The 26,458-nt window shown below is 43.7% G+C and overlaps 2 protein-coding genes across 2 annotated transcripts in view; both read left to right on the top strand.

The window, feature by feature from the left end:
• Positions 1 to 2,363: 2,363 nt before the first annotated feature.
• Positions 2,364 to 26,458, top strand: part of LOC138795290 (cytochrome P450 2K6-like) — a 53,631-nt gene continuing 29,536 nt past the window's right edge. The window contains exons 1-4 of the mRNA XM_069974281.1: positions 2,364 to 2,549; positions 6,911 to 7,073; positions 7,157 to 7,306; positions 7,772 to 7,932. Of these exons, the coding sequence (XP_069830382.1) occupies positions 2,364 to 2,549; positions 6,911 to 7,073; positions 7,157 to 7,306; positions 7,772 to 7,932 (660 nt within the window). The remainder of the gene's footprint in view (positions 2,550 to 6,910; positions 7,074 to 7,156; positions 7,307 to 7,771; positions 7,933 to 26,458) is intronic.
• Positions 9,120 to 26,084, top strand: LOC138794592 (cytochrome P450 2K6-like). The gene is given in 5 exon segments (XM_069973355.1): positions 9,120 to 9,242; positions 9,549 to 9,690; positions 19,051 to 19,235; positions 24,813 to 24,954; positions 25,793 to 26,084. Coding segments are annotated over 5 exon segments (774 nt in total). The 3' UTR covers positions 25,975 to 26,084.

Below are 26,458 nucleotides of genomic sequence, written 5' to 3'. Positions count from 1 at the left end.
TGCTGTGGGGAGTTCTCATGCGGGTCTGAACATGGCCTCAAACTGTATATTCATCCTGGTTTAGTTCTTAGTTAACTATTTTCCTTCTCGTTGCACGTCCTAGGAGATGTAATTGGATTATAGGACACTCATTTATTGTGTTGGCGTCTAAGAGAGCACAGGAATGTTCTTATGGGTTTACCTTAGTTTGGAACCTGACAAGTTTGAGGTTCAGTGGTTCGGTTATGGTGGCCTTCGCTGGAGGGAAATTTACGGCATCCTGCGTAGGTTGCCAGTTGCTTTGCCCCCTCCAAATATAATAATTATACACGCTGGGGGTAACAACATTGGGAAGATAAAAACTTTAGATTTTTTATAGGAAGTGAAGTGGGTCTTGGCCTTGTTTAAATGTTTTTTTTTTTTTAACAATTGTTTGTTTTTTCAGAGATTATTTCTCAGAAAAAAGTCAGTCAATCCACTTTATGTCATCCTTGGGAGGGTTTTCTTTAAGGCATGTAGACTTAGAGGATTACTTACCAAGTCTTATACATTTGTAGGACATCCGGTCTGACATTTTGAATGCTGATTCCCAGTCTATGATTCAATTGGGTGCTGTGGCGCTGTTTGAAGTGGGGCCTGGTCAATGGTTCCCAGGCTAGTGGAGTATTATCACCCTGCTTTACGGGGTGTACAGGGTCCTGGACTCTTAGGCTTTTAATTTTATTGATTTTATGGTTTTGCTTTTATTGTATTTTCCTGTAAAGTGCCACTGCCTAATTTTAGCACATTTTTATTTGCAGGGGTTGAGGCCTGCATATCTGTGGAAGGGCCCTCCTTTAATTAAAGGGGGGCACACTGAATTTTGCCCCCCCCCCCATTTTTTTTAAATTTAAAATTTTTAAGATTGGAAGCATATTTATATAAAGGCTGCCCACAGCCTACACGGTCCTGGACTGTTATTGTATGTTCACACTGAGTACAATTGGTTGAATTCCTCGGCGGAGGTCTCCACCATGGAATCCCGCCTGCCTTTGTGTCCCATAGTGTGTCTATGGGAGGGCTTGCTCACCTCCACTCCCACCGCTCCTAAGCGGAGGAAGCATAGATGCGCAAGCCCTCCCATAGACACACTGTGGGACACTGTTATAGGCGGGATTCCTCAGCGGAGCTCAGTGTGAACATAACCTTAGGCTGTTAATTTCATATTTATTCATTTATGGTTTTGCTCAACAGTATATTTAATGTTTACCTGTATTAAAGTGCCACGGCCTAATTTTAGCACATACACTTCTCAGTCTTTATTTGCAGGGGGATATGGTCTGCATTTCCATGACCTTGCTTTAGCACCGGATTCCTTGTCTCCTGGCACGCGGCCAAGACTGCATTGATGGTCAGGTTTTGAGATTCATTGGGTAGTCTGTACACTGGCCTATTTCTCTGCTCAAATTTCCTCTGTTGTGTTCTCTGGCAATGGCAGAGTGAACTTAGATTTGCCTTACATTCTGTGACAGGCAGGTTTGTTCCCAGTGTGTGTATTCTTAGGTGTCTATGGTATGAGAACATGGGCTGGGCCAATATTATCCTGAATCAGACCACTGGTTTCTCATACTACACTCTCTGTATCTGCAATAGTTGCTGTCACAGCTCCCTGTTTTGCTATTACCTCCTGTTTCAGACATTTTGGCGTGTTTCTTGTTTGTTGGCTGCCCCGATCTCTTGCTTGTCTTCTGACCTTGATTTATCTTTGTGATTCAGTACCTCTGCCACCTGACAGTGTATAACCCAGATTGCTGACATTTCTTTATTGTGTGTTTTTGCCACGTTTTGTCTTGTGTTACCCCTATTCGGTGTGGGGATCATCTCCAAGTTACCCACTGTCAGTTAGGACAGACTGTGGTAAGTCGGCTGCAGGGACACAGGACTGGGTCAGTTCAGGGCTCACTTGTCCGTGTTTCTGCTATTATACCTGATCGGTCATTACAATTTATTTATTTTTCTTCCCAAAAATTCTATTGATTAATGGATTATTTATAAATTGTTACTAAATGTAAGTTGTCTTTTTTCACTCATCACAACCTGTTTTTATTCCTTTGTCAGCTTGTTAACATTTTCCCGTTGCTCTGGATTTTCCCTGCTAGTCACAAGAAATGTAAAGGAACTATTCATCTTTATCCAAAGAAAATTTGGGGCTGACATTTATTTATCTATATTTTTTTATCCTCAATGTTTCTTTAGCCCACGTGATCTTATTAGTAATTTTCCAGTGAGCATTCATTCTATATAATCAAGTCTAGTTAAAGGTGAAGACCAAAGGTTAGGTGAAGCATAATACACAATTCCTTTGCTGTAAGATTCCTACCTACACATCAGCTCCGGTCACCGCTATGGATCTGGGATTCTCTGTAGCTTCGTATTTTGTGCTGGTTTTAACTCTTTTCTATATCCTAAATGTTTTGAAAAATTGGAATAAAAATGATGTCACAAATTTTCCTCCTGGACCCCGATGTTTGCCACTGATTGGGAATTTGCATCAGATGGATCTAAAGAAGCCTGATATCACCTTTTTAGAGGTAAGGACATATCTTCATTTCAGAAATGTAGAATCAATAAACCACAATACTGTAAATGTGTAGTTTTTTTTTTTAAGTTCAAAATACTTATTCATATATCAGAGCATATGATCATTGGAGTTACCCATCCCCAGAATCTGCATTTGTAAATGTTATTTAGTTACTGTATTATTGAGTGGAAGACTGTGGCTCTATGTACTGGTCCTGTGTACTGTAGCTCAGCCCTATTCCCTTGAATGTGTTGAGCTGCAGTACGAGCCACATGCACATGATTGTCATACCTAATGGTGCATTTAGCTGACATATCTTTGAAGCCAAAGCCAGGAACAGAGTAAAACAGGTCTAGAACGGGTAATAAAGGAAAGACTGAGATTTCACCTCTTTTTAAATCCATTCCTGACTTTGCCTTCAAAGATCTGTCAGATAAATCTCTCTGTGTAAACGCATCATAACTAGAGATGAGCTAACCTGGAGCATGCTCGAGTCCATCCGAACCAGAACTTTCGCCATTTGATTAGCAGTGTCTGCTGAAGTTGGATAAAGCCCTAAGGCTATGTGGAAAACATGGATATAGTCATTGGCTGTATCCATGTTTTTCAGACAACCTTAGAGCTTTATCCAAGTTCAGCAGCCACCGCTAATCAAATGCTGAACATTCGGGTTCGGATGGACTCGAGCATGTTCGAGGTTCGCTCATCTCTAATCATAACATATATGATGTTGTTGGACATCTGAATCAGCCCAAAGGGCAGCAGGGAGGAAAACACCAGTAATGTGGCTGAAACCATCCAACACCAGTTATGGTTACTGGTCACTGTGGCACAAAGACTTCTATACAATTATCCCACACTGCAAAGATCTTGTAATAGTTGCACAGATTGTTCTGATTGTAATTAGAGACGAGCAAAGCAAAAAATTCGATTTGCAAGGTTAGCTATTTTTGGGTCGGATTCGATAATATTCTCAAATCAAATGCAAACGAATCACAATAAAAAAAAAGCCAAACTACTGTATGGTAGCTACAATAGTGGGACTATTACAGAGTAGCGATTTATTTTTTTTCAACAGATGTTGATGTTACAGTGTCACTATTTGGAAAATGACAGTTTTAAAAATATATTAATTAGCCAGTCAATCATTCAATTTCCACAGTAGTGGACCTTGGTGGAACAGTGGCATAAAAAATATAAACTTTCTAATTAACCATCCACCTTCAAGTACTTTTTCACCCCCCCTTGTGTGGCACCCTTTGTATCCGTTAGTTTAGGTGGCACCAATAGAAGTGCTAATTTAACTTCAATTTCAATTTATTTTATTTTGATTTTAATGTAGACGTTGAGTGACCCAGCGTGAGCTGCAGTCTGGTAACAGTTCAATGATGGGCCATCATCGTTAACAGCCTTCAGAAACAACTCAGGGGTCGTGGTAGTGGCAAGCCCAACAGGCTTGGATAAAAGTTGCAGCTCCCAGTAAGGCCCAGTGGTCAGGTGAATACTAACCAGGATGGTATTGTGGAAAAGATCCTTCAAAGTTCAAGCTCCACTGCAGTGAGTAGTCAATCGTGGTGCCAGCACCAACCAACCAAACTAAATGGGAACTCCCTGGGTCATTTGCATTGTGCATAAAGACTACGGTGTGAATGACGTCATCCCCCTGCTTCACGTCATGGAGAATGCATTTAGAAACATTATCGCCGAGGGGAGCAGTGTTACAGTCTACCAAGTGAATCTGAGCCCAGAGAAGGACAAAATGTTGGTGGAGGAGAAGTTAGGGCTCAAAATCTAAATTGACCCACACAAACATAGGTAGAACATACAAATTCTTGACAGATGTTGCCCTTGGTGGTATTTTAACCCAGGACCCCAGTGCTGCGAGGCTACAGTGCTAACCTCTGAGCCAACATCAGCTAGCAATAAGCTACCAGGCATGTGCCTGTGTCTCTTTAAAAAAAATCTCCATAAAAATATTTGCCCACCATAAATATTTACATTTTTTTTTTTAAATATTAAAATTCTTGTTACCATAGCCGTGGGGTTTTTAGTCACTGGCACTTGTGACAAGGAATAGTAGCATTTCTGTTTTATTTTTACGGACACACATGGTGGCTGGCTGCTAAATGTTCCACAATGGTTCCACAAGGTATTGTGTGAGTTTTCAATGAGTGGTAAAAGGCAATAGTAATGTTTCATCCTGGGGTATATATCACAGAGGATAATGTCCGCTAACTGTGATAGAACAACCTCCTAAAGATTCTGCCAACAGATATTGGTTGCTGAAAGGCAGGTTACCTTGTGTGATTTAGTGTGCATTCACACTTGAATGATTAAGGGAGCTAAATAAATTAATTATTTATAAGGCCACAGATTTAACCAATAGTGTGTGTGTGTGTGTGTGTGTCTGTATGTGTGTGTGTGTGTGTGTGTGTCTGTGTGTCTGTGTGGGGAGTACACTGGGAAAGGAAGGGGTTGAATACTTTATTGTACAGAGGTTTGATGGGGATTTGAATGTGTTTTTTAGTATTTTTTTACATGTGTTTTTCAAGACAATACAGTAAATATTTACATGAACTGACTATCCAATAATCCGACTAAGCAGGAACTCCACTGAACAGGAACACTGGGTTAACTTCAAGCAATGCACCCACTGACTGATTTGAATGGACACTGAATTCACAGCACCCACTGACTCATAATAGGAATTTTTTTTTCACAACACTTGGTATAATGCCCAGCCAGCACCCATTGACCTAGTATATTGCCCAGCCAGCACCCAGTGATTTGGTATATTCCCCAGCCAGCCCCCATTGACTTGGTATATTGCCCAGCCAGCCCACATTGACTCGGTATAATGCTCAGCCAGCACCCATTGATTTGGTATAATGCCCAGTCAGCACCCATTGACTTGACATAATGCACACCCAGTGACTTGGTATAATGCTCAGCTAGCACGCAGTGACTTGGTTTAATGCTCAGCCATCACACAGTGACTTGGTGTAATGCCCAGCTTGCACCCATTGACTTGGTATAATACCCAGCCAACAAACGTTTACTTGGTATAATGCTCAGCCAGCACCCAGTGACTTGGTATAATGTTCAGCAAGCACCCATTGACTTGGTATAATGCCCAGCCAGCACCCATTGACTTGAGGTAATGACCAGCCAGCACCCATTGACTTGGTATAATGTGCAAAAACAGCGCCTTGTGACTTATGATACTAGACAATGGCTTCCCTGCTGCTACAGAGAACCCCCTACAATGTGCCCAGAATCTACTCACCATCTACCTCCTCTCTGTCCCTATTCCTCCCTGCTCAAACCCGCTCTCCACTACACATAGAGTCGACTAGCCGCCTCCAGGATGTAAATCACCTTATATTGGGGGGTGAGTTGGAGGTGCTAACACCACAGTGGTGCTTGCAGGTGATTGGATGAAGCACAAGGGATTATGGATAAGACAGTTGTGTAAGCTAACATGTGCAAAGTTCTTTGCAGGAGTCAGGTTGGCCCAAAGTTATCGCATGGCTTAGACCATGGGTCTCCAAACTGTGGCCCTCCAGCTGTTGCAAAACTACATTTCCCATCATGCCTGGACAGCCAAATCCAAAGCTTTATCTGTCCAGGCATGATGGGAGTTGTAGTTTCACAACAGCTGGAGGGCCGCAGTTTGGAGACCCATGGTTTAGACCAATCTAGACCAACTCTCTTCTAAAGAGATTAGATGGGCATTGGCTCATAAAAAAGTACCTTCTCTCTCTAGTATCTCTCTTTTCTGAGTAAAGCCCCTACTACATGGAGCGATCTCAGGGAGAAAGTTCTTCCGACGATCTTTAGATAGCCCACAGGAGATAGCGGCGGTCTGCTGCTGCCACTCCTCGTACACAGAGCGACGGCAGCAGATCGTTGCTCTCAATCTCATTTGTCTTCAATGAGTTGAAACACAATCAAAAGCAATGATCAGCCACCATAGTTCATGTTGGCTGATCAATGCCTTTGATTACACAAAGCGATCATCGGCTTTAATGGCTGATAATCGGCCAAATACGTCCGATAATTGCCATTGCCATTGTCTGGCACCATAAATGAAGCCTTGCTCCTAAAATGTTCTTCTAAAGATGACAACGTCAGCGACCTTAAGCTCCACCGATAAGTGTAGTGGATGCTTTCTCCTCCTGGTCTGCCTTGAGCCAAATGTTACAGGAGCAGGGACACTGGCTTTATGAGTCCTTGCTGCTTTACATAGTTTTCTTGGCACTCAATCAACATAAATGAAGACAAGGAATTGATGCATGGTACCAGGGAGCTGTATTAGGATGTGTTTATAAAGTATAAAGGATTTAAGTAATTTCCAATGTTGTATTTCAGCTTACAAAGAAATATGGCCCAGTGTTTAGTGTCCAATTGGGAATGCAAAAAATGGTAGTGTTAACTGGATATGAGACTGTGAAGGATGCTCTTGTCAATCATGCCGAAGACTTTGGAGAAAGAAGAATTCCTAAAATATATGAGAATTTGGACAAAGGAATGGGTGAGTCTTTTTGATAGACCATCAACTGTAGATCAGAGGATGAAATCTAAAAAATCAAATTCTCCTTATTTGTAATATTTTAGGAGTGATTTTTTCAAATGGTGAAAACTGGAAGATCATGAGAAGATTTACATTAACCACATTACGGGATTTTGGCATGGGAAAGAGTACCATAGAAGAGAAAATTGCTGATGAATGTACCTACTTAACTACATATTTTGCATCCTTCAAAGGTAGAGTATGCTGACCCTGCTACTATCACTATTAGAAATGTGACATGTGGTACTTAAAGGGATTGTCCGGGAATACAAAAACATGGCAGGATGTCAATGTAGTTAAGCTACTTTTAATTTGGTTGTACATGGCACATTATACTGTCAAGAAAGGAACCGTTTCAAGAATAGATGGTCTATTTGTTTTTTAGCCTAAGTACAACTTTTAATATTTAGTTATATTCTTAAAAGTAGAAAAAAAAAAAACTTGAAATAATACTAAGAAATAAAGTGGTATCCTACAGTACACAATTAGATTCTGGTAGCCAAGAGGCTTAAAAGTCCCCCTTCCACTTTAGAAAACACCAGCATAATGAATTTAATGCCCCGTGGTAGATGGGGGTCGTTTTATGGGTTTTTCATTAGGTCTCTGATATGATCATCCTGCATTGTCTTACTAATATTTGTTCATTACTGTCTCTGTAGGAAAGCCATTTGACAACACATTGATCTTAAACGCTGCTGTGGCCAATATCATTGTAGCAATTTTACTTGGGATTCGCATGGACTACGATGAACCCCAATTTAAGAGACTTTTAAGCTTGACAAATGAGTATATTAGACTTTTGGGATCTCCAATTGTTTCGGTAATATAATTTTCTTTTCTTCTGATTTCTGATTATTAATTATAGATATGTTTTTCCAGGTGAAATAGAGAGATGCAGTGGACCAGGGTCTGGAGAGAGTGCAAAGAGTAGTGGAGAAGATGATGGTGATAGTAGTAGTATAGACTGTAGGTGGCTAGGCCTCTCTCTCCTTATGTGTTAGCCTCAGGGCTGCAACAAGGGGATGTCAATGAATTGCAGAACATGAGTGGAGTCATTACCAGTGGAGAACCTGGTCAATGATCGGAAGTGAGCTGGAACCACAGTCTCAATGAGTACGTTAGTAACACACTACGTCATCATAGATTACAATCCTGCAGGGCACGCAAGGTCCCCCTGCTCACGTCAGCATATGTCCAGGCCCATTCGAAGTTTGCCAATGACCATCTGGATGATCCAGAGGAGGCATTGGAAAAGGTCATGTGGTCAGATAAGACCTGAAACTTAAAGAAGATCTGTCTGAAGAAATGGAGTTTGCAGTGTGTGCAAACTTGGTCAAGAACTACAGGACTACAGGAAACATCTGACCTCTGTAATTGAAAACAAAGGTTTATGAAACAAATATTAAAGGAGATGTCTGGTGGATCATAAAACCCTGCAGCCGACAGGGGCAGGGGGGAAATTGATTACAAGCAGTAACTTACTTCTCCCCATACTGCGATGATGACGTCACAACTCAAGGCCTATTCTGGCTGATAGACTGGCTACTCAGCCCATCAGTGCCTGGAGTAGTGTCCTGCCCCAGTCACTGACTGGTTGAGTGGTCAGTCCATCAGCCGGGGGTGAAGTGTCAGTTCCAGAGTTCCTGGAGCCGGGCGGGGGTCCAATGGCCACCTCCGCCGCTCACAGGGCATGGGGAGAGGTGAGTTACTATTTGTAATCAATTTCTCCCCTGATGGCTGTAGGATTTTATAATCCACCGGACTTCTCCTTTAAGTTCTGTCTTTCTTATGTATCTTCTTGGAAAGTCGTCAATTTATCAAAAACTCATTTTCCCCACTGTATACAGTATATATTCTTACCAAATGTAAGTTGACGTTTTTGCCAGAAAGTGAATATGAAAAGTAAATCTCACTCATCACAACCTGTTACAATTATTTTCACAGCTTGTTAATGTCTTCCCATTCCTCTGGATTTTCCCTGGTAGTCACAAAACAATTGAAAGAAATATGAACGAATTATTTGACTTTATCCGAAAAACATTTGTGGAACATCTGAAGAACTTGGATGAAAATGATCAAAGAAGTTTAATTGATGTATTCCTTGTAAAACAAAAAGAGGTAAAGTAAGTTGTTGGGTGTTATGTGGTGGAGAACCTGTGTCTTCATACAAGTGTGGGTTATATAGGTTGTATACTTCATAGTGTTTGGTGGGACTTATTTTATGACTCTCAATAGTGGACATTAGGGATGGGATCCAACCATACAATCATTGGGCACCATCAGAGAATGAGATCACCCAAAGCAGCTTATGCTCAACGGGGCCTGATTCACAATATTTCTACAATGTAGACCACCGGCTTCTACTGTATAATATTTTATGAAAATACGTAAAATGAGCAGCTGCTTACTTACCTTATATGTGGATTTATTATTCAGGAAGCAGGAAACTCCCAATCTTATTTCCATAATGAGAATCTAACAGTATTGGTAAGAAACCTGTTTTCGGCAGGAATGGAGACAACGTCTACCACACTGCGCTGGGGACTTCTTCTGATGATGAAATATCCAGAGGTACAAGGTACAGGAGAAGCTGAGATGAATATGTCCTTTGTCTCAAGTCTTGGTCATATTACATCTAGTGTTGATCGAACTATTGAACTGATTTCTCGGACTCGAACCAAACCAAACATTTTATTGTTTGTTCAAGTTAGCGTTCGAGCGCCTTTTTTGCCAGCCATTCAATGCAGAGCAGAAACATCATTGCTGAGGTGTAGGGGTCTCTGGCCCTGGCATGTCCCCAGTATCAGATGCCTAGCAGGTATTTCTTTGCAAGAAAAGCTGTCCCTGCCCTGGCCCAGCACATTGCAGAAAATATCTCAAGCGCGTTAGCTGCATCTGTGTCTACCAAGGTCCATCTGACAACAGACACATGGACCAGTAAGCACGGTCAAGGTCGTTACATATCCCTGACTGCTCACTGGGTGACTTTGGTGGCTGACACTGCCTTTGGTGCCTCTGGGTCTCTGTCGACAGTCTCCAAAACCGCTGGGATGGTGCACAGACAGGATCCCCAACCTCGACAGGTAGCATCACGTGCTAAGAGAAACCAGGCCGTTCTTAAATGAATTTTTCTTGGAGACTGTCAACACACAGGTCAAGAGCTGTGGAGGGCTCTGCTCAGACCGACCACTGGCTGGGTGCTAAGAAGATGTCACCAGGTAAGGGGGTGTGCGACAACGGGAGCAATCTCCTTGCTGCCCTTAAGATCGGCAGACTTACGCACGTGCCTTGTCTGGCACAAGTCATGAACCTGGTTGTGCTACCCTGGTGTTGACAGTATCCTGAAGAAGGCTCCCACTTCCGACGTTCGCACCCTGCTTCGGCACGACTGGCATCGTTGCAACGGGATCTGGGCCTCCCCGTCAACCGTCTGATCTGTGATGTGGCAACATGCTGGAATTCCACGCTCTACATGCTCCAGCAGTTGTGGCAGCAGTGTAATGCGATTATGGCCTTACTAGCAGTGGTGCGGACCTCGGGGTGTTCACTCATAGAGAGTGGAGACAGGTGAAAGATCTGTGCACCATCCTTGCCAGTTTTGAAGAGGCCACCAAAATGGTCAGTCAAGACGATGCCCTTATCAGCATCACCGTTCTGGTGATATTTTTACTGGAACAAGCGTCAGGCACTCTGCGGCAGCAGATCTCAGCAGTGATGGAGGAGGGGGAGGGGGAGGAAGAGGAGGAGACAGGCATAGAAACTTACTCACCGGAGAATGAACCAACCTGATTGTAGGTCGGGGGCAGGTGCAGACCGGCGGTACAGCTCCCACGGTAGAGCGCATGAGGCTAGCTAGGCCTCTGGGGACGGTCAGGAGGAAGAAGTGGAGGAGGATGAGGAGGTAGAGGTGGACACCACCGGTACTGATTCCCTTTCACTGGTAAGAGGTTTGCACCGATTACAAGGGGAGGAGGAGGAGGTGGAAGAGGAGGAAGAAGAAGAGGAGGAAGATCCTGATAGTACCCCTCAACCTAGAGGCTTGGGAGATCCCGGTAGCATCTCACACATGAGTGCTTGGATGCTACATTACTTCCAACATGATCCACGCAATAAAAATGAACAGCGATTACTGGGTGGCAACCCTCCTTGATCCACGTTACAAGACCAAAGTGAGAAATTTCCTTTCAACCACAGAAATTGATACAATGCAGGATTTTAAGACAGTGCTCATTGACCAACTCAAGACATCTTTTGGATCTTCACATTCTAATGTCACAGCGGAACAGCATCAGCAGTAGAATCACCAGTAGCCGCAGTAGCAGCAGGCGGTGTGGCAGAACCTTACTGGGTGACATTTGGCAATCAATTTTTATCACCTCACCAATGCCGGCAAGGCATCATTATGACACACAGAGACCACCTTAAGACCATGGTTTATGACTATCTGCGCCTTAACATCAATGTTTTGGGACTTAGTCTTGACCCATTCAACTTCTGGGTGTCCAAACTGGATGAATTGCCTGAGCTTACTTGACATGCCATAGAAGTGTAATCTTGCCCAGCAGCCAGTGTTATCTCGGAACGCACATTCAGCACAGCTGGGAGGTTGATAACTGACAAACGTATCCGTCTATCCACTGACAATGTGGATAGTTTGACATTTATAAAAATGACTCAAGCGTGGATCTCTGACCATTTTGTTGCCCCGGTTGCTGGTGTCACTGACTAGTAAACTGTAGCATGGCTTCTTGGAAATGTGAAATACACGTTTCCATTACACTACATCTCACGTCTATAGTTCCCATGCCTGCTGCTTCTAAAAATTGGATTCTACTGCTGCCGACAGCTAGTGTTCCAAGTGTTACAGCTGAATGTAATTAGGAAAAATACACCTGTATGATTTTGATGCGCACTGCATACACCTCTTTCTCCTCATCCTCTTTGTAGGCCTCCAAAGGGATATTTTTTAAATGCCTCCATCTCTCCTGCCATGTTCTGCTACCTAATTTAGTTAAACCGCAACCTCCGTCTTCGCCGCTGGGCTCTTCTTGCTGCCACCAATGGTACCAATTTTTCAGGAGTGGGTAAAAAGCCCACTTTAGTCAGTCTGCATTGGAGAATAATTTTTTCTTAAATTAATGTAAAACGTCTGTTAGATTAATCAATCTTTGGTACAGAGGAGTTGGTGGTTAAATTTTTTCTCAGTGGGCAAAAAGCCCATTTTTGTCAGTCTGCATTGCAAAACAATAATAATAATAATAATAATCTATAAAATATAAAATCTGTTTATATCGCTGAATAATTTTTAGAAAAATCAATCTCAACATCTGTTAGATGAATCAATGTTTGATACAGAGAGTTGGTGGTCAAATTTTTCCTGAGTTGCTAAAAAAACCATTTTGGTCAGTTTATATTGCTGAATAATTTTTTGAAAAATCAATCTCAACATCTGTATCGATGTTTTGTACAGAGGAGTTGGTGGTTAAATGTATCCTGAGTGGGTACAGAGCCCATATTTGACAGTCTGAATTGCAGAACAAATCTTTTTAACATAATCTCTTCATCTGTTAAATGTATCGATGTTTCATACAGAGGAGTTCCCAAGTATTTTTCTCCCATAGACTATAATGGGATTCAATATTCATTCAAACATTCGAATATCGTGAGCTATTAAAATTCGAATTTCAAGTTATCAAGTTATCTGTATTTATCTGTAGCAGTTTTCTACCCCCCCCCCCCCCCCCCCTTTCATTCTTAAAGCCAAATTTCAGCCTATAAGTTGTTCCATGTTTCCAGTTTACTCTTCTGGATGATAACTACAGTTTCTCATACTACATATAGGTGTCAAAATTAACCCGAACATTTCCCATTGACTTTAATGGGGTTTGAGTTCGAGTTTGAATCAAACTTCGAACCGAACGTCACTACAGTTCGAGGTTCGAGGTTTACTGTTCGATCATCACTAATTACAACATGTCTCTGTATGTGATTGACTAACATATTGGAAAATACCAGTGTGTGCACTGTAAAGAGATCCTGACATTATGGTCCTATTACATGGTGACGGCCTGATCAGTGATGGAAATGAGTGCCAATCTGCTAGATTAGCGCTCATTAAATGAGCCTATTACACAGCTCAATTATGGTTTAACAAGGTCTGTATGGACATCGTAAGAGATGTCCATGCAGCCCTTTCCTCAAATTGTTCATACATTACCTCTCCATGCTCCTTGGCTTCAGCTGCCTTGTGCTTGCCTCCCCGTACCGCACGCTGCAACTTCTCTGAGCTGACAGGCAGCTCAGACAATGGTTGCGGTAGTGCCAGCCAGTGATTGGCTGAGCGGCCGGTCAGCTCAGAGAAGCTGCAATGGGTGTTGGCGGGAAGTAAGCAGAGGGCAGGTGAAGATTAAGAGCATGGAGAGGTAATGTATGAAAAGTTTATTCAATCATTAGATGTCGGCCGTGCATCGCTTTTATACGTAGCAATGCGCAGCCAACACCAGATGATTTTAGGTCAAAACTAGAGATGAGCGAACCGGGTTCGGGTTTGAGTCCATCCGAACTCGAACGATCGGCATTTGATAAGCTGGGGCTGCTAAACTTGGATAAAGCTCTAAGGTTGTCTGGAAAACATGGATACAGCCAATGACTATACCCATGTTTTCCACATAGCCTTAGGGCTTTATCCAACTTTAGCAGCCACCGCTAATCAAATGCTAAAAGTTCGGGTTCGGATGGACTCGGGCATGCTCGAGGTTCGCTCATCTCTAGTCAAAACCTAAAGAAATGATCAGCCGATGAGCATTTCATTGGCTGATCTCTGTATCTATTACACAGAGTGGTAATCGCCTGGATTGGCTTGATTCGGCTGATTATTGCTCTATGTAATAGGGCTCTTACTTTCATGCTTCTTCCTGCCCTGCCTTGATTGATAGATCCCTACCTAGAGAGAAATCTATCAATCAAAACTGGTGACACCTCTAATGACACCTGGTTTGGGCAGCATGAAAGTGATAACAGATTCTTTTGAACCAAACCCTTTGCCTCAACAACATAATAACTAGGTTAATTTATTTATTGATTTATTTTTATTCTTGACTTCCAGAAGCCACATCCATGACACCTAACCAAGTAGATGTCACTGTTGCTACTGACTGTGTAATTTAGGGGTCAGGCTGCCAGGATGAAAGTTTTCTTCAATCTTGGCAACTATCAGCAACTGTTCACTGTAATATGTAACCAGTACCGGCTGGCTGCATATTTTTGGTCTCAGCTCCTTACCCTACTCCATAGTACTCTCCCAAAACCTCCGACTAACTCAACACTGGAATGCTAAATAATGTGTTCCTGTCTGTCAGGATATGGGACCAGGAAGACAATAGACAGGTGCAGCCCTGAAGCTTGCGCTGTCCCTGCCTAATTGCCTCAACAGCCCTAATGGCAGTGGACAACTGGTCGACGGTCCCTAATCCTTAATAAGTGTGAACATGGAATAATGACAAATGTAACACAATACAGCAGAGTCAGAGGTCCAAGTCAGCAACGAGGGCGGTGCTGTACAAAACGTGATCCAAAAGAATAGCCAAAGTCCAAAGTCAGAATACAAAGTACATAATGCAGGCAGGAATGCTAGATCAAAATACACTAGTAAACTAGGCTTTATTTCAGGCAAGGAACAGAGGTAGGGGGAGGATACTTATGGAGCCTGGAGTCCTAGCTCCAGGCCAGATAAGACTTCTGACTGGTGGTGCTTGCAGTCAGCCAGTGCATAAATCAAGCAGATGTGATGGAGATCAGCAGGGGGCGGTGAAACCCCTGCTACAGCCACATCAAAAGAAACCACCGTCGGGCCTCCACCAACCAGGCTGACTGCTAGGGATGCCATTGGCGCTCCCGGCTCATGACACTGTCATTGAAAAAAATCTTCTGATGTGCCGTAGGGACTTGTCAAGTTTTGACTGGTGGGGATCTGGGTGCTAACAGTTCATTAAAGTGAGTTGGAAGAACCCAGTCATGCCAGACGCCGTCCACCATTTTTGCAGCCCGTCTTTGGACCTGTTCTATTTTATCAATATCCTTTTTTAGGTGAGGTCTTCAGAACTGGGCACAGTATTCCAGATGTAGTCTAACTAGAGCTCTATACAGCAGGATCACAATCTCCCTCTTGCTATTGGTTATAACTCTAGCTACTGTCTACAGCATGCAATTTGCTTTCCCCACCACCTGGTCGCACTGCTGACTTTTAACGTTGTCGGAAATCATTAACCCTAAATCCTTCTTCCCTGCAGTCTTTGCTAACACCATACTGCCGATATGATACTTGGATAGAGGATTCCTCTTCCCCAAGTGCATTATTTTACATTTGGAAACATTGAACTGCAATTTCCATTGTTTGGACCACATATTACTGACACCTCCAGGAATATCAACCCTATTGCAGCAAACAGACAAACCTTACCTACCAAACCTTCTTCTATGTCACTATCCTTACCTACCAAACCGTTTCCTATGTCACTTACAAACTTATTAGAAAGAATAGGTGACCTAGAACAGACCTTTGTGGCACACCACTTGTAACCAGTCTCTGCTCGGAATATACACCATTAACAACAACCCACTGATATCTATCCTTCAGCAAACAACAAGTCCATTGAGCTCTTCAGGGATTAAGTCCAATTTTCTCTAACTTCTCTATCAGCTCTTTATGGAGAACTGTATCAAAGGCTTTGCTGAAGATAGACAAAATCTATGGCACCTTCATCCAGCACTTTTGTGACATAATCAAAGAAATCAATGAGATTTTACATGATCGACCTGCAGTAAAGCCATGCTGGTTTGGACCCATCAAATTGCTGATTTTTAGATGATCCATTATCTTCTTTTTTTTAAAAGAGTCACTGTCGTTTTTTTTTTTTTTTTTTTTGCAGAAATAAATAGTCCAGGCGATTTTAAGAAACTTTGTAATTGGGTTTATTAGCCAAATCTGCCATTATCTGCATGTAAAAAGCCTTTTCCCAGGTCCCCCCCTCCTTCCTCTTTTTCATCCACTTCAAAAAATCTGAAAATTGTGACTTGTTGCAGGAGTCGTACCCTGTCTGCTCTAGGGAGAGGGGAGGGGGGAGGAGGAAGGAGGGAGTTAGCCGGCAGCAGAAAGCAGATATCAGAGGATTACAGGCACGGAGCTGGGTGACAGCTGTAATCTGAGCTCAGACAGGTCACTGGTGATGGTCAGAAGAGATAACGGGTGAGGGATTTGTAGATTAACTCTTTGTTGTCCTGTTTTGGTATTTTCTTTAGCTCTCTCCATAGGAGAACAATGAAGACGGGGGGAAAGCTTCAAACTGCTTTTTCATGATAAAAATGCATTTTTCGGCTAATAAACCCAATGACAAAGTTTCTTAAAATCGCCTGTACTATTGATTTCTGCAAAAAAAAATTTCACGACAGTGACACTTTAACCCTTTGAGGACCAGGCCCAAAATGACCCAGTGGACCGCGCAAATTTTGATCTTAGTGTTTCCGTTTTTCCCTCCTCCCCTTCTAAGAGCTCTAGCACTCTCAGTTTTCTATCTACAGGCCATGTAAGGGCTTATTTGTTACAGGAATAGTTGTACTTTGTAATGGCGTCATTCATTTTACCATAACATGTATGATGGAATCCCAAATATATTATTTATGAAGATATAAATTGGTGAAATCGCAAAAAAGAATGCAATATGGTAACGTTTGGGGGGTTCCTGTGTCTACGTAATGCACTATATGGTAAAAGCGACATGATACCATTACTCTATAGGTCAGTCCGAACACAACCATATGCAGGTTTACACAGATTCTCTAATGTTATATATTTTTTTTAAATGAAATCCTTTTTTTTGGCAATTAATTATAAATAAAATGGGCCTATTGTGACGCTTATAACGGTTTTATTTTTTCACCTACGGGGCTGTATGGGGTGTCATTTTTTCCGCCATGATCTCTAGTTTTTATTAATACCATATTTGTGAAGATCGGACGTTTTGATCACTTTTTATTAATTTTTTTATATATATAATGTAACATAAAATCGGTAATCCGCGCACCTTTTTCCCTCTTTTCGTGTACGCCGTTTACCGATCACAATGACTCTTGTTATATTTTAATAGATCGGACAATTACGCACGCTACGGTATATTATATGTTTATCTATTTATTTATTTTTATATGTTTTATTTATATAATGGGAAAGGGGGGTGATTTCAACTTTTATTGGGGGAGGGGTTTTGGGGTAGTGTGTTAGTGTTTTTAACTTTTTTTTTTTTACACTTTTGAAGTCCCTTTGGGGGACTTGTACATACATTAGTCTGATTTCTACACTGATGAATGCTATGCCATAGGCATAGCATTGATCAGTGTTATTGGCGATCTGCTCATTGAGCCTGCCTGTGCAGGCTCAGTGTAGCAGATCGCCGATCGGACCGCACGGAGGCAGGTAAGAGACCTCCGGCAGTCCGTTTTACCGATCGGGACCCCCGCAGTCACACTGCGGGGGTCCCGATCGGTAAGTGACAGGGGACTCCCCCTGTCACTTACACTTAAACGCCGCGGTCGCGCCGCTTAAGGAGTTAATGACACGCGGCAGCGCGATAGCTGCAGCGTGTCATTACCGGTGAGGTCCCGGCTGCTGATTGCAGCCGGCCCCCACCTGCTATGAAGCGTGCTCCGCTCCGGAGCACGCTTCATAGCGGGAGAAACGCCCAGGGCGTACAGTTACGCCCTAGGTCGTCTGGGGACAGACTTCCATGGCGTAACTATACGCCCTGGGTCGTCTAGGGGTTAAAGAGTTTCCATCATTTTTAATACTAGAGCCCAGCAGCCATACCGTGTCACGTGCACAGCAGGGACAGAGTGTACAGTATTGTGGCTTCCGGCCACCAGGGGGAGCTAACAACAGCACACTCATACTGTAGAGCAGGGACAGCTTACGGTATGATGACAGGCAATGGGAAAACGGCAGACTGTGTGCAGCTTTACATCTGGCGGTAGGGGACAGTAGGGATAGCGGCAGGCGACGGACCTCTTGATGCCTTGCCTGCATATTAAGAAGAAGCTGTCATGGAAGGAAACATCTGGTTTGACGGCAGGTGAGGGTCTTCATATCCTGCATGCAACTGCTCTGCAACGGATGGTGAAGGTAAGGGACAATGATGGCGGGCTAAAAAGACCTCTGCATGCCCTGCTGGTCTGTTCTGCAGGCATGCCTCCAAACAAAAACTTTGCTAGGTCTTACTTTCAGGGGAGGCCTTATATTTAGCGATTCGGAAAACCTGTACTAGGTCTTATTTTCAGGGGATGTCTTATTTCCGGGGAAACAAGGTAGTTCTATATGGATAATATGACTTTTTCTTCAGTGTTCTCCAGTAGCCCTAGACGTGTCTAAATCACTAACAGTATCAATGTACACAAATGTAACAAGTAAAATTCTAGACAAATGATGTGAAACAAGAAAAAAGAAAACATGGGACCTGCATGTGCCATTATCTTAGGGGGGTAAGATAGAAATTTATGTAGTGCTATCGGTGGACCCTCATCTGGAGCTATCATGTTCATGTTCTGGGTATAAAACTGCCCAAAGCATAAAGATATAGCAAGTTTTGCCTCCACCTGTCCAGGAATAGTTGTTAAATTTATGTCATGCAGAACTCGAATAATCCTCGAAAGGCATTGTGCTGAATTTTATTAAAAAACAACCCTTCCATTTTATCCTTGCCTGTAGGTACCTTCCACCAGTTCTTCTATAAGTTTGATACCAGGTTCTTGGACCGGTAGAGGCGGAAACTTGTCTGTACGCTGTACGTGAATTCCTGAAGCTTATGGGCTCCACCTTGATATAGATGGTGTTTTGGATCTACACAATTTATTAAACTTCCCGATTTCTAACTATTGTTCTTTTGCTACATAGAAAAGGTCCAAGAAGAGATTTCAAGAGTCATTGGATTGGCACAGCCCATGTACAGTCACCGAGGACACATGCCCTTTACCCATGCAGTAATAAGTGAAATCCAGAGGTTCTCCGACATTGCTCCTCTAAGTGTGAGTCGTAAAACAGCTAAAGATGTCACCTTTAAGGGATATAGTATACCACAAGTAAGTAAAAGGCATGATCTGTGCAGGTATAGAATATACTGTGCAAGATTTATTACCAAGTTTGTTTACGTGTGGACACCCAGTGACTCTTATGCAAATTACTACTTTTGTTATAGTTGCATAATAGTAGAGTAATAAGAAATCTCTAAATTACATATAATATAAGTGTGCATACAGTTTTTGGCTATGTTTACACTACGTAAAACTACGGCCGTAGTTCTCGCTACAGAACTACGGCCGTAGTTTTGAGGAGTTGAACATAGCCTTATTTGCAATGGGATCCCGGCCGGAGCGTACACACATCGTATGCGCTCCGGCCGGGATCCCATGCGGCGCCGGAAAAAACTGACATGTCAGTTTTCTGCGGCAGGAATTCACTGAATTCCGGCCGCAGAAAGACCAGTCAGTTCACACAGTGAAGCGAGCGGCTCCAGCCGCTTGCTTCACTGTGGGCTATGGAAAGCTCTGATGCAGGCGCGCGCTGATGGGCCCGCATCAGAGCTCCACGGCCGGAAAGATCACCCGGGGTCACGTGAACATAGCCTTTATGTGTATGTAGTGTGTAAGTATTGGAGTGTAACGGTAATAAAAAGATCTCTCCACCCATCAGACGAACAGTCTTACAGATTTGTCTAATCTGCTGATTTGTCTAACCTCCAACATTTATTGTACTAATATAGAGTTATCACTAATAGTACTAGAATCAGTTTGGTTTTGCATGATTTCACCCAATAGGAAGTTGTAAAGTTACTGAATTTTCAATGCTTACTGTCTCCATCTTCCTTCCATCATATCCTTATGTGTTAACAGCAATACCACAGGCCAGAGGTATAGCTAGCTTTTAATGCAGCCAGGACAAAGAATCAGTTTGGCGTCCCCCCCCCCCCCCCCCCCCTTTTTTTCCATTGGCTAATACTGCAGTCTGAAGAATATAATACTGCCACACACTAAAGCCTTCTGGGTTCTCAGGATTGGTGGAGGTCATCTTCTTCTAATTTAAAACCTAAAGTTAGGCGATAACAAGCTGAAATAGAGATACCCCTTTAATACACTTCATCGCTTTCACATATACAGCACACTCACTAGTCGGATATAGCAGAAACACAGTGAGCAAACCTTGCCTTCTTATACTGATAAACTATACAGTATATACCCCAGCCTCCTTATACTGATACACCATACAGTATATACCCCAGCCTCCTTATACTGTTACACCATACAGAACATACCCAAGCCTCCTTATACTGATACACCATACATTATATACCCAGCCTCCTTATACTGATACACCATACATTATATACCCCAGCCTCCTTATACTGATACACCATACATTATATACCCAGCCTCCTTATACTGATACACCATACATTATATACCCAGCCTCCTTATACTGATACACCATACATTATATACCCAGCCTCCTTATACTGATACACCATACATTATATACCCCAGCCTCCTTATACTGATACACCATACATTATATACCCCAGCCTCCTTATACTGATACACCATACAGTATATACCCCAGCCTCCTTACACTGATACACCATACATTATATACCCCAGCCTCCTTATACTGATACACCATACATTATATACCCCAGCCTCCTTATACTGATACACCATACAGTATATACCCCAGCCTCCTTACACTGATACACCATACATTATATACCCCAGCCTTCTTATACTGATACACCATACAGTATATACCCCAGCCTCCTTATACTGATACACCATACAGTATATACCCCAGCCTCCTTATACTGATACACCATACATTATATACCCCAGCCTCCTTATACTGATACACCATACAGTATATACCCCAGCCTCCTTACACTGATACACCATACATTATATACCCCAGCCTTCTTATACTGATACACCATACAGTATATACCCCAGCCTCCTTATACTGATACACCATACAGTATATACCCAGCCTCCTTATACTGATACACCATACAGTATATACCCCAGCCTCCTTATACTGATACACCATACAGTATATACCCCAGCCCTCTTATACTGATACACCATACAGTATATACCCCAGCCTCCTTACACTGATACACCATACCGTATATACCCCAGCCCTCTTATACTGATACACCATACAGTATATACCCCAGCCTCCTTATACTGATACACCATACATTATATACCCCAGCCTCCTTATACTGATACACCATACAGTATATACCCCAGCCTCCTTACACTGATACACCATACAGTATATACCCCAGCCTCCTTATACTGATACACCATACAGTATATACCCCAGCCTCCTTATACTGATACACCATACAGTATATACCCCAGCCCTCTTATACTGATACACCATACATTATATAACCCAGCCTCCTTATACTGATACATCATACACCATACAGTATATATCCCAGCCTCCTTATACACCATACAGTATATACCCCAGCCTCCCTATACGCCATACAGTATATACCCAAGCCTCCCTATACACCATACAGTATATACCACAGCCTCTTTATACACCATACAGTATATATCCCAGCCTCCTTATACTGATACACCATACAGTATATACCCCAGCCTCCTTATACACCATACATTATATACCCCAGCCTCCCTATACACCATACAGTATATACCCAAGCCTCCCTATACACCATACAGTATATACCCCAGCCTCCTTATACACCATACAGTATATACCCCAGCCTCCCTATACACCCTACAGTATATACCCCAGCCTCCCTATACACCATACAGTATATACCCCAGCCTCCTTATACACCATACAGTATATACCCCAGCCTCCTTATACCATACCTCCTAACTGTCCCGGATTCCGCGGAACAGTCCCATTTTCGGGGTGCTGTCCCGCGGTGTCGGAACGGCACCCAGTGTCCCGCATTATATGTGGCCCCACCGAAAAAAAACAATAAACCAGTAACTTACCTGTCCGCCGGTCCCAGCAGCTCCTCTCCTAGCAGAGCGCGCACTCCCATCATCCTCCGGGGCGGGCAGCGGGGTATACAGACACTGTGCCGGAGGTAATTCATGACAGAGGCTGCAGGTCACTTCCGGCACAGTCAGTGTCTGTATACCCCGCTGCCCGCCCCGGAGGATGATGGGAGTGCGTGCTCTGCCGAAGAGGAGCTGCTGGGACCGGCGGACAGGAGAGTTACTGGTTTATTGTTTTTCTGGCCGGGCCACACAAATGGGAGGATTGGCCACTATGTGGGGCGCTATATGGGGGCATTGGCTACTATGTGGGGCACTATATGGGGGCATTGGCTACTATGTGGGCACTATATGGGGTATTGGCTACTATGTGGGGCACTATATGGTGGCATTGGCTACTATGTGGGGCACTATATGGGGGATTGGCTACTATGTGGGGCACTATATGGGGGGCTTTGGCTACTATTTGGGGCATATATGGGGCAATGGCTACTATGTGGGCACTATATGGGGGATTGGCTACTATGTGGGGCATATATGGGGGCATTGGCTACTATGTGGGCACTATATGGGGGATTGGCTAGTATGTGGGGCACTATATGGGGGATTGGCTACTATGTGGGGCACTATATGGGGGATTGGCTACTATTTGGGGCATTGGCTACTATGTGGGCACTATATGGGGGATTGGCTACTATGTGGGACATATATGGGGGGATTGGCTACTATGTGGGCACTATATGGGGGATTGGCTACTATGTGGGGCATATATGGGGGCATTGGCTACTATGTGGGCACTATATGGGGCATTGGCTACTATGTGGGGCACTATATGGTGGATTGGCTACTATGTGGGGCACTATATGGGGGCATTGGCTACTATGTGAGGCATATATGGGGGCATTGGCTACTATGTGGGGCACTATATGGGGGATTGGCTACTATATTTGGCACTATATGGGGGCATTGGCTGCTATGTGGGCACTATATGGTGGCATTGGCTACTATGTGGGGCACTATATGGGGGATTGGCTACTATGTGGGGCACTATATGGGGGCATTGGCTACTATGTGGGGCACTATATGGGGGCATTGGCTACTATGTGGGGCATATATGGGGGCATTGGCTACTATGTGGGCACTATATGGGGGATTGGCTACTATGTGGGGCACTATATGGGGGCATTGGCTACTATGTGGGCACTATATGGGGGATTGGCTACTATGTGGGGCATATATGGGGGCATTGGCTACTATGTGTGCACTATATCGGGGATTGGCTACTAGGTGGGACATATATGGGGGATTGGCTACTATGTGGGCACTATATGGGGGATTGGCTACTATGTGGGGCATATATGGGGGCATTGGCTACTATGTGGGCACTTTATGGGGCATTGGCTACTATGTGGGGCACTATATGGGGGCATTGGCTACTATGTGGGGCACTATATGCAGGGATTGGCTACTATGCGGGGCACTATATGGGGATTGGCTACTATGTGCGGCACTATATCGGGATTGGCTACTATGTGGTGCACTATATGGGGTGATTGGCTACTATGTGGGGCACTGTATGGGGATTGGCTACTATGTGGGGCACTATATGGGGACATTGGCTACTATATGGGGCACTATATGGAGGCATTGGCTACAATGTGGGGCACTATATGGGGCATTGGATACTATGTGGGGCACTATATGGGGGCATGGGATACTATGTGGGGCATTATGTGGGGGTTTGGATACTATGTTTGGTACTATTGGGGGGGTATGGAGAGTCGCTATGGGGGCGTGGCTATGGAGGGTCGCTATAGGGGCGTGGCTATGGGGACCACGGTGCACATGTCCCTCTTTGCTCTTTGCAAAAGTTGGGAGGTATGTTATACTGATACAGCCAGCAGGGGTGACATACTGGTACATTGCACAGCACTGCAGGCTGCACAGATAGAGATCACTATTATCACAGGACATTGTTTAGTCTCCCTCCACCTGTGCAGACAGCAGTGTTGGGCACTTATGGGTTAACCCCCCCTCCCCTGCGTTCAGGCTCCTATCTCCTCCTCACTGCTGTAACATGAAGCAGCCCTGGCAGTCGGGACTGTGAGAAGAAGGGGGGAGCCTGGAAACAGTGCATGGATAAGGCTGCCATGTCTCCAGGCTCCTCTCCTGTCAGTGCCTGGGCCGCTTCCATGTTACAGCAGGAGCAGGTTCACGTTCACATAGGGGGGAGCATAGGACACTAAGTGCAAGGGGGAGGGGGTTAATAGGCATCCTGTACCTGAGGGAAACCTAAGAAGCCCCCCTATCATCTGTGCAGCACTCACCACAGGCTTCGCTTTCACTTTTCTCCAGGGCCATGTCCCCGGCCCCCTCCTGGCCGTTCTGCTCCTCCTGTCTCTCTTCTCAATGAGACCTTGTGTCACCCTTTTCTCCCCCCCCCCCCGCCTTACACCCGGGGCAGCTGCCCCCCCCCCTCCCTACGGCCCTGCCACAGGCAGAAATGCAGACAGGGAATGATACAGCAGCCTTTACAAACTTGGGAATGGAGTAATACTTGTCTAGTGTAGAGCGCACAATGCAATATTTGATATTGTCATTTATATATTTTTTTAAATCCAGGGGACCTATATTATGCCAGTACTGACCTCGGTATTGAAAGACAAAACACAATTTGAGAAACCTGATGAGTTTTATCCACAGCATTTTCTTGACGCCAAGGGGAATTTTACAAAGAAAGACGCCTTCATGCCGTTCTCTGCAGGTTAGTATATTATAAGCGCTAGAAATATTACAACCAGGGTGTCAGGCTAGAAAATAAAATACTGAGCCTCCCCCAGGTCATAAGGGTCTCCACTTATGAGACACAATCTGCAGGGTATATAATCTATCACGTATATCCTACAAGTATAACAGGATGCTCCACATCATACAATCATATAAATCTTATACTAAATGTAGAAAATGGCGCCCACACATAATGTCATACACATAAGTGTAAAAGCTACTTCAAACTTTATGGAGAATCACAGCGTAACATATGTTACTAGGCATCTGAAGTAAAACAGCCTATGTAAACATTGCAAAACAGATTTAAATTGATCTTTGAAGAAAACTAGTTAGCCTTACCTGGGGTGGCATTAAAGCGAATTTACCACTAGGTACATCCCTATGGGCTTTTTAAATTAACAGGCATGGGAATGCCGGTGGTGCAGTCCTTTTTTTGAATCCTTGCCCAGATCTCACGATTGGCGCCGCTCTATTTTTGAGAACCTGACGGGCATGAAGCACTGGGAGCGGGCCCGCCGACCCCCAGTGTGACGAAACCCCCTTCTCTCTGTGAGGCTGCTTCCCTCTGTAAGGCAGGGACAGCCGTGATGTCTCGTCGTTCGGGAAGCATGTAACAAATGACAGATTTCCTAAAAATAATGACTGGCCAGATGTATTTAAAGGGACAGACAACTACTTAGGGCCCGTTCACACAGAGAAAAAGTGGTGCAGGCTCCGCTTGAAATCCCGCCACTTTTACTGAGTGTGAACCGGCCCTGTATAAAGGAATACAGTTCTGCAAATACAAATCTATCATCATTTTTCCCTTGCAGGTCGCAGAGCTTGTGCTGGTGAGACACTTGCAAAAATGGAGCTCTTTATGTTTTTTACAAGTCTCCTGCAGAAATTTACCTTCTGCTTCCCTCCGGGGGTCACTGATGTGGACCTGACATCTGTTGAAGGACTAACACGTTCCCCACTACCGCATATGATTTGTGCCGTTCCACGCTTTTGAAATTTGCAATCTGTCACAATACACCCGGTTATATGAAATAAGTACATGGAATAATGAAACTTTAGAGATATGTTCAATCACGTTAAATAAAGGCAAATACAGCCGTTATAATCAGGCAGAAATAATAATTCATTCATTCATTCATGTTCATTATTTGGATGGTCATATTTAGTTACGTTGTTAGTGTATTCTATACGGTGTGTGCAGTGCCAGCCAGCTTACCGATGATTTTAATGGAACGCATTATTACATTGAAAATACGGCTGTATTTTTGACTCAAAAATGAAGTGAATGTACTAGTGCTGAGCGAGTACTAAAATGCTCGGGTGCTCGTTACTCGAGACAAATATCTCCCGATACTTGGGTGCTCGTTTCGAGTAACAAACCCCATTGAAATCAATGGGAAACTCAAGCATTTTTGAAGGGGACCCAAGCTCGACACAGGGAAGGTTGTGTGAAAACCTGTCAACCTCAGAAAATGATG

The sequence above is a fragment of the Dendropsophus ebraccatus genome, chromosome 6 (assembly GCF_027789765.1).
Source record: "Dendropsophus ebraccatus isolate aDenEbr1 chromosome 6, aDenEbr1.pat, whole genome shotgun sequence".
NCBI lineage: Eukaryota > Metazoa > Chordata > Amphibia > Anura > Hylidae > Dendropsophus > Dendropsophus ebraccatus.
This window is presented reverse-complemented; position numbering and strand designations above follow the sequence as displayed.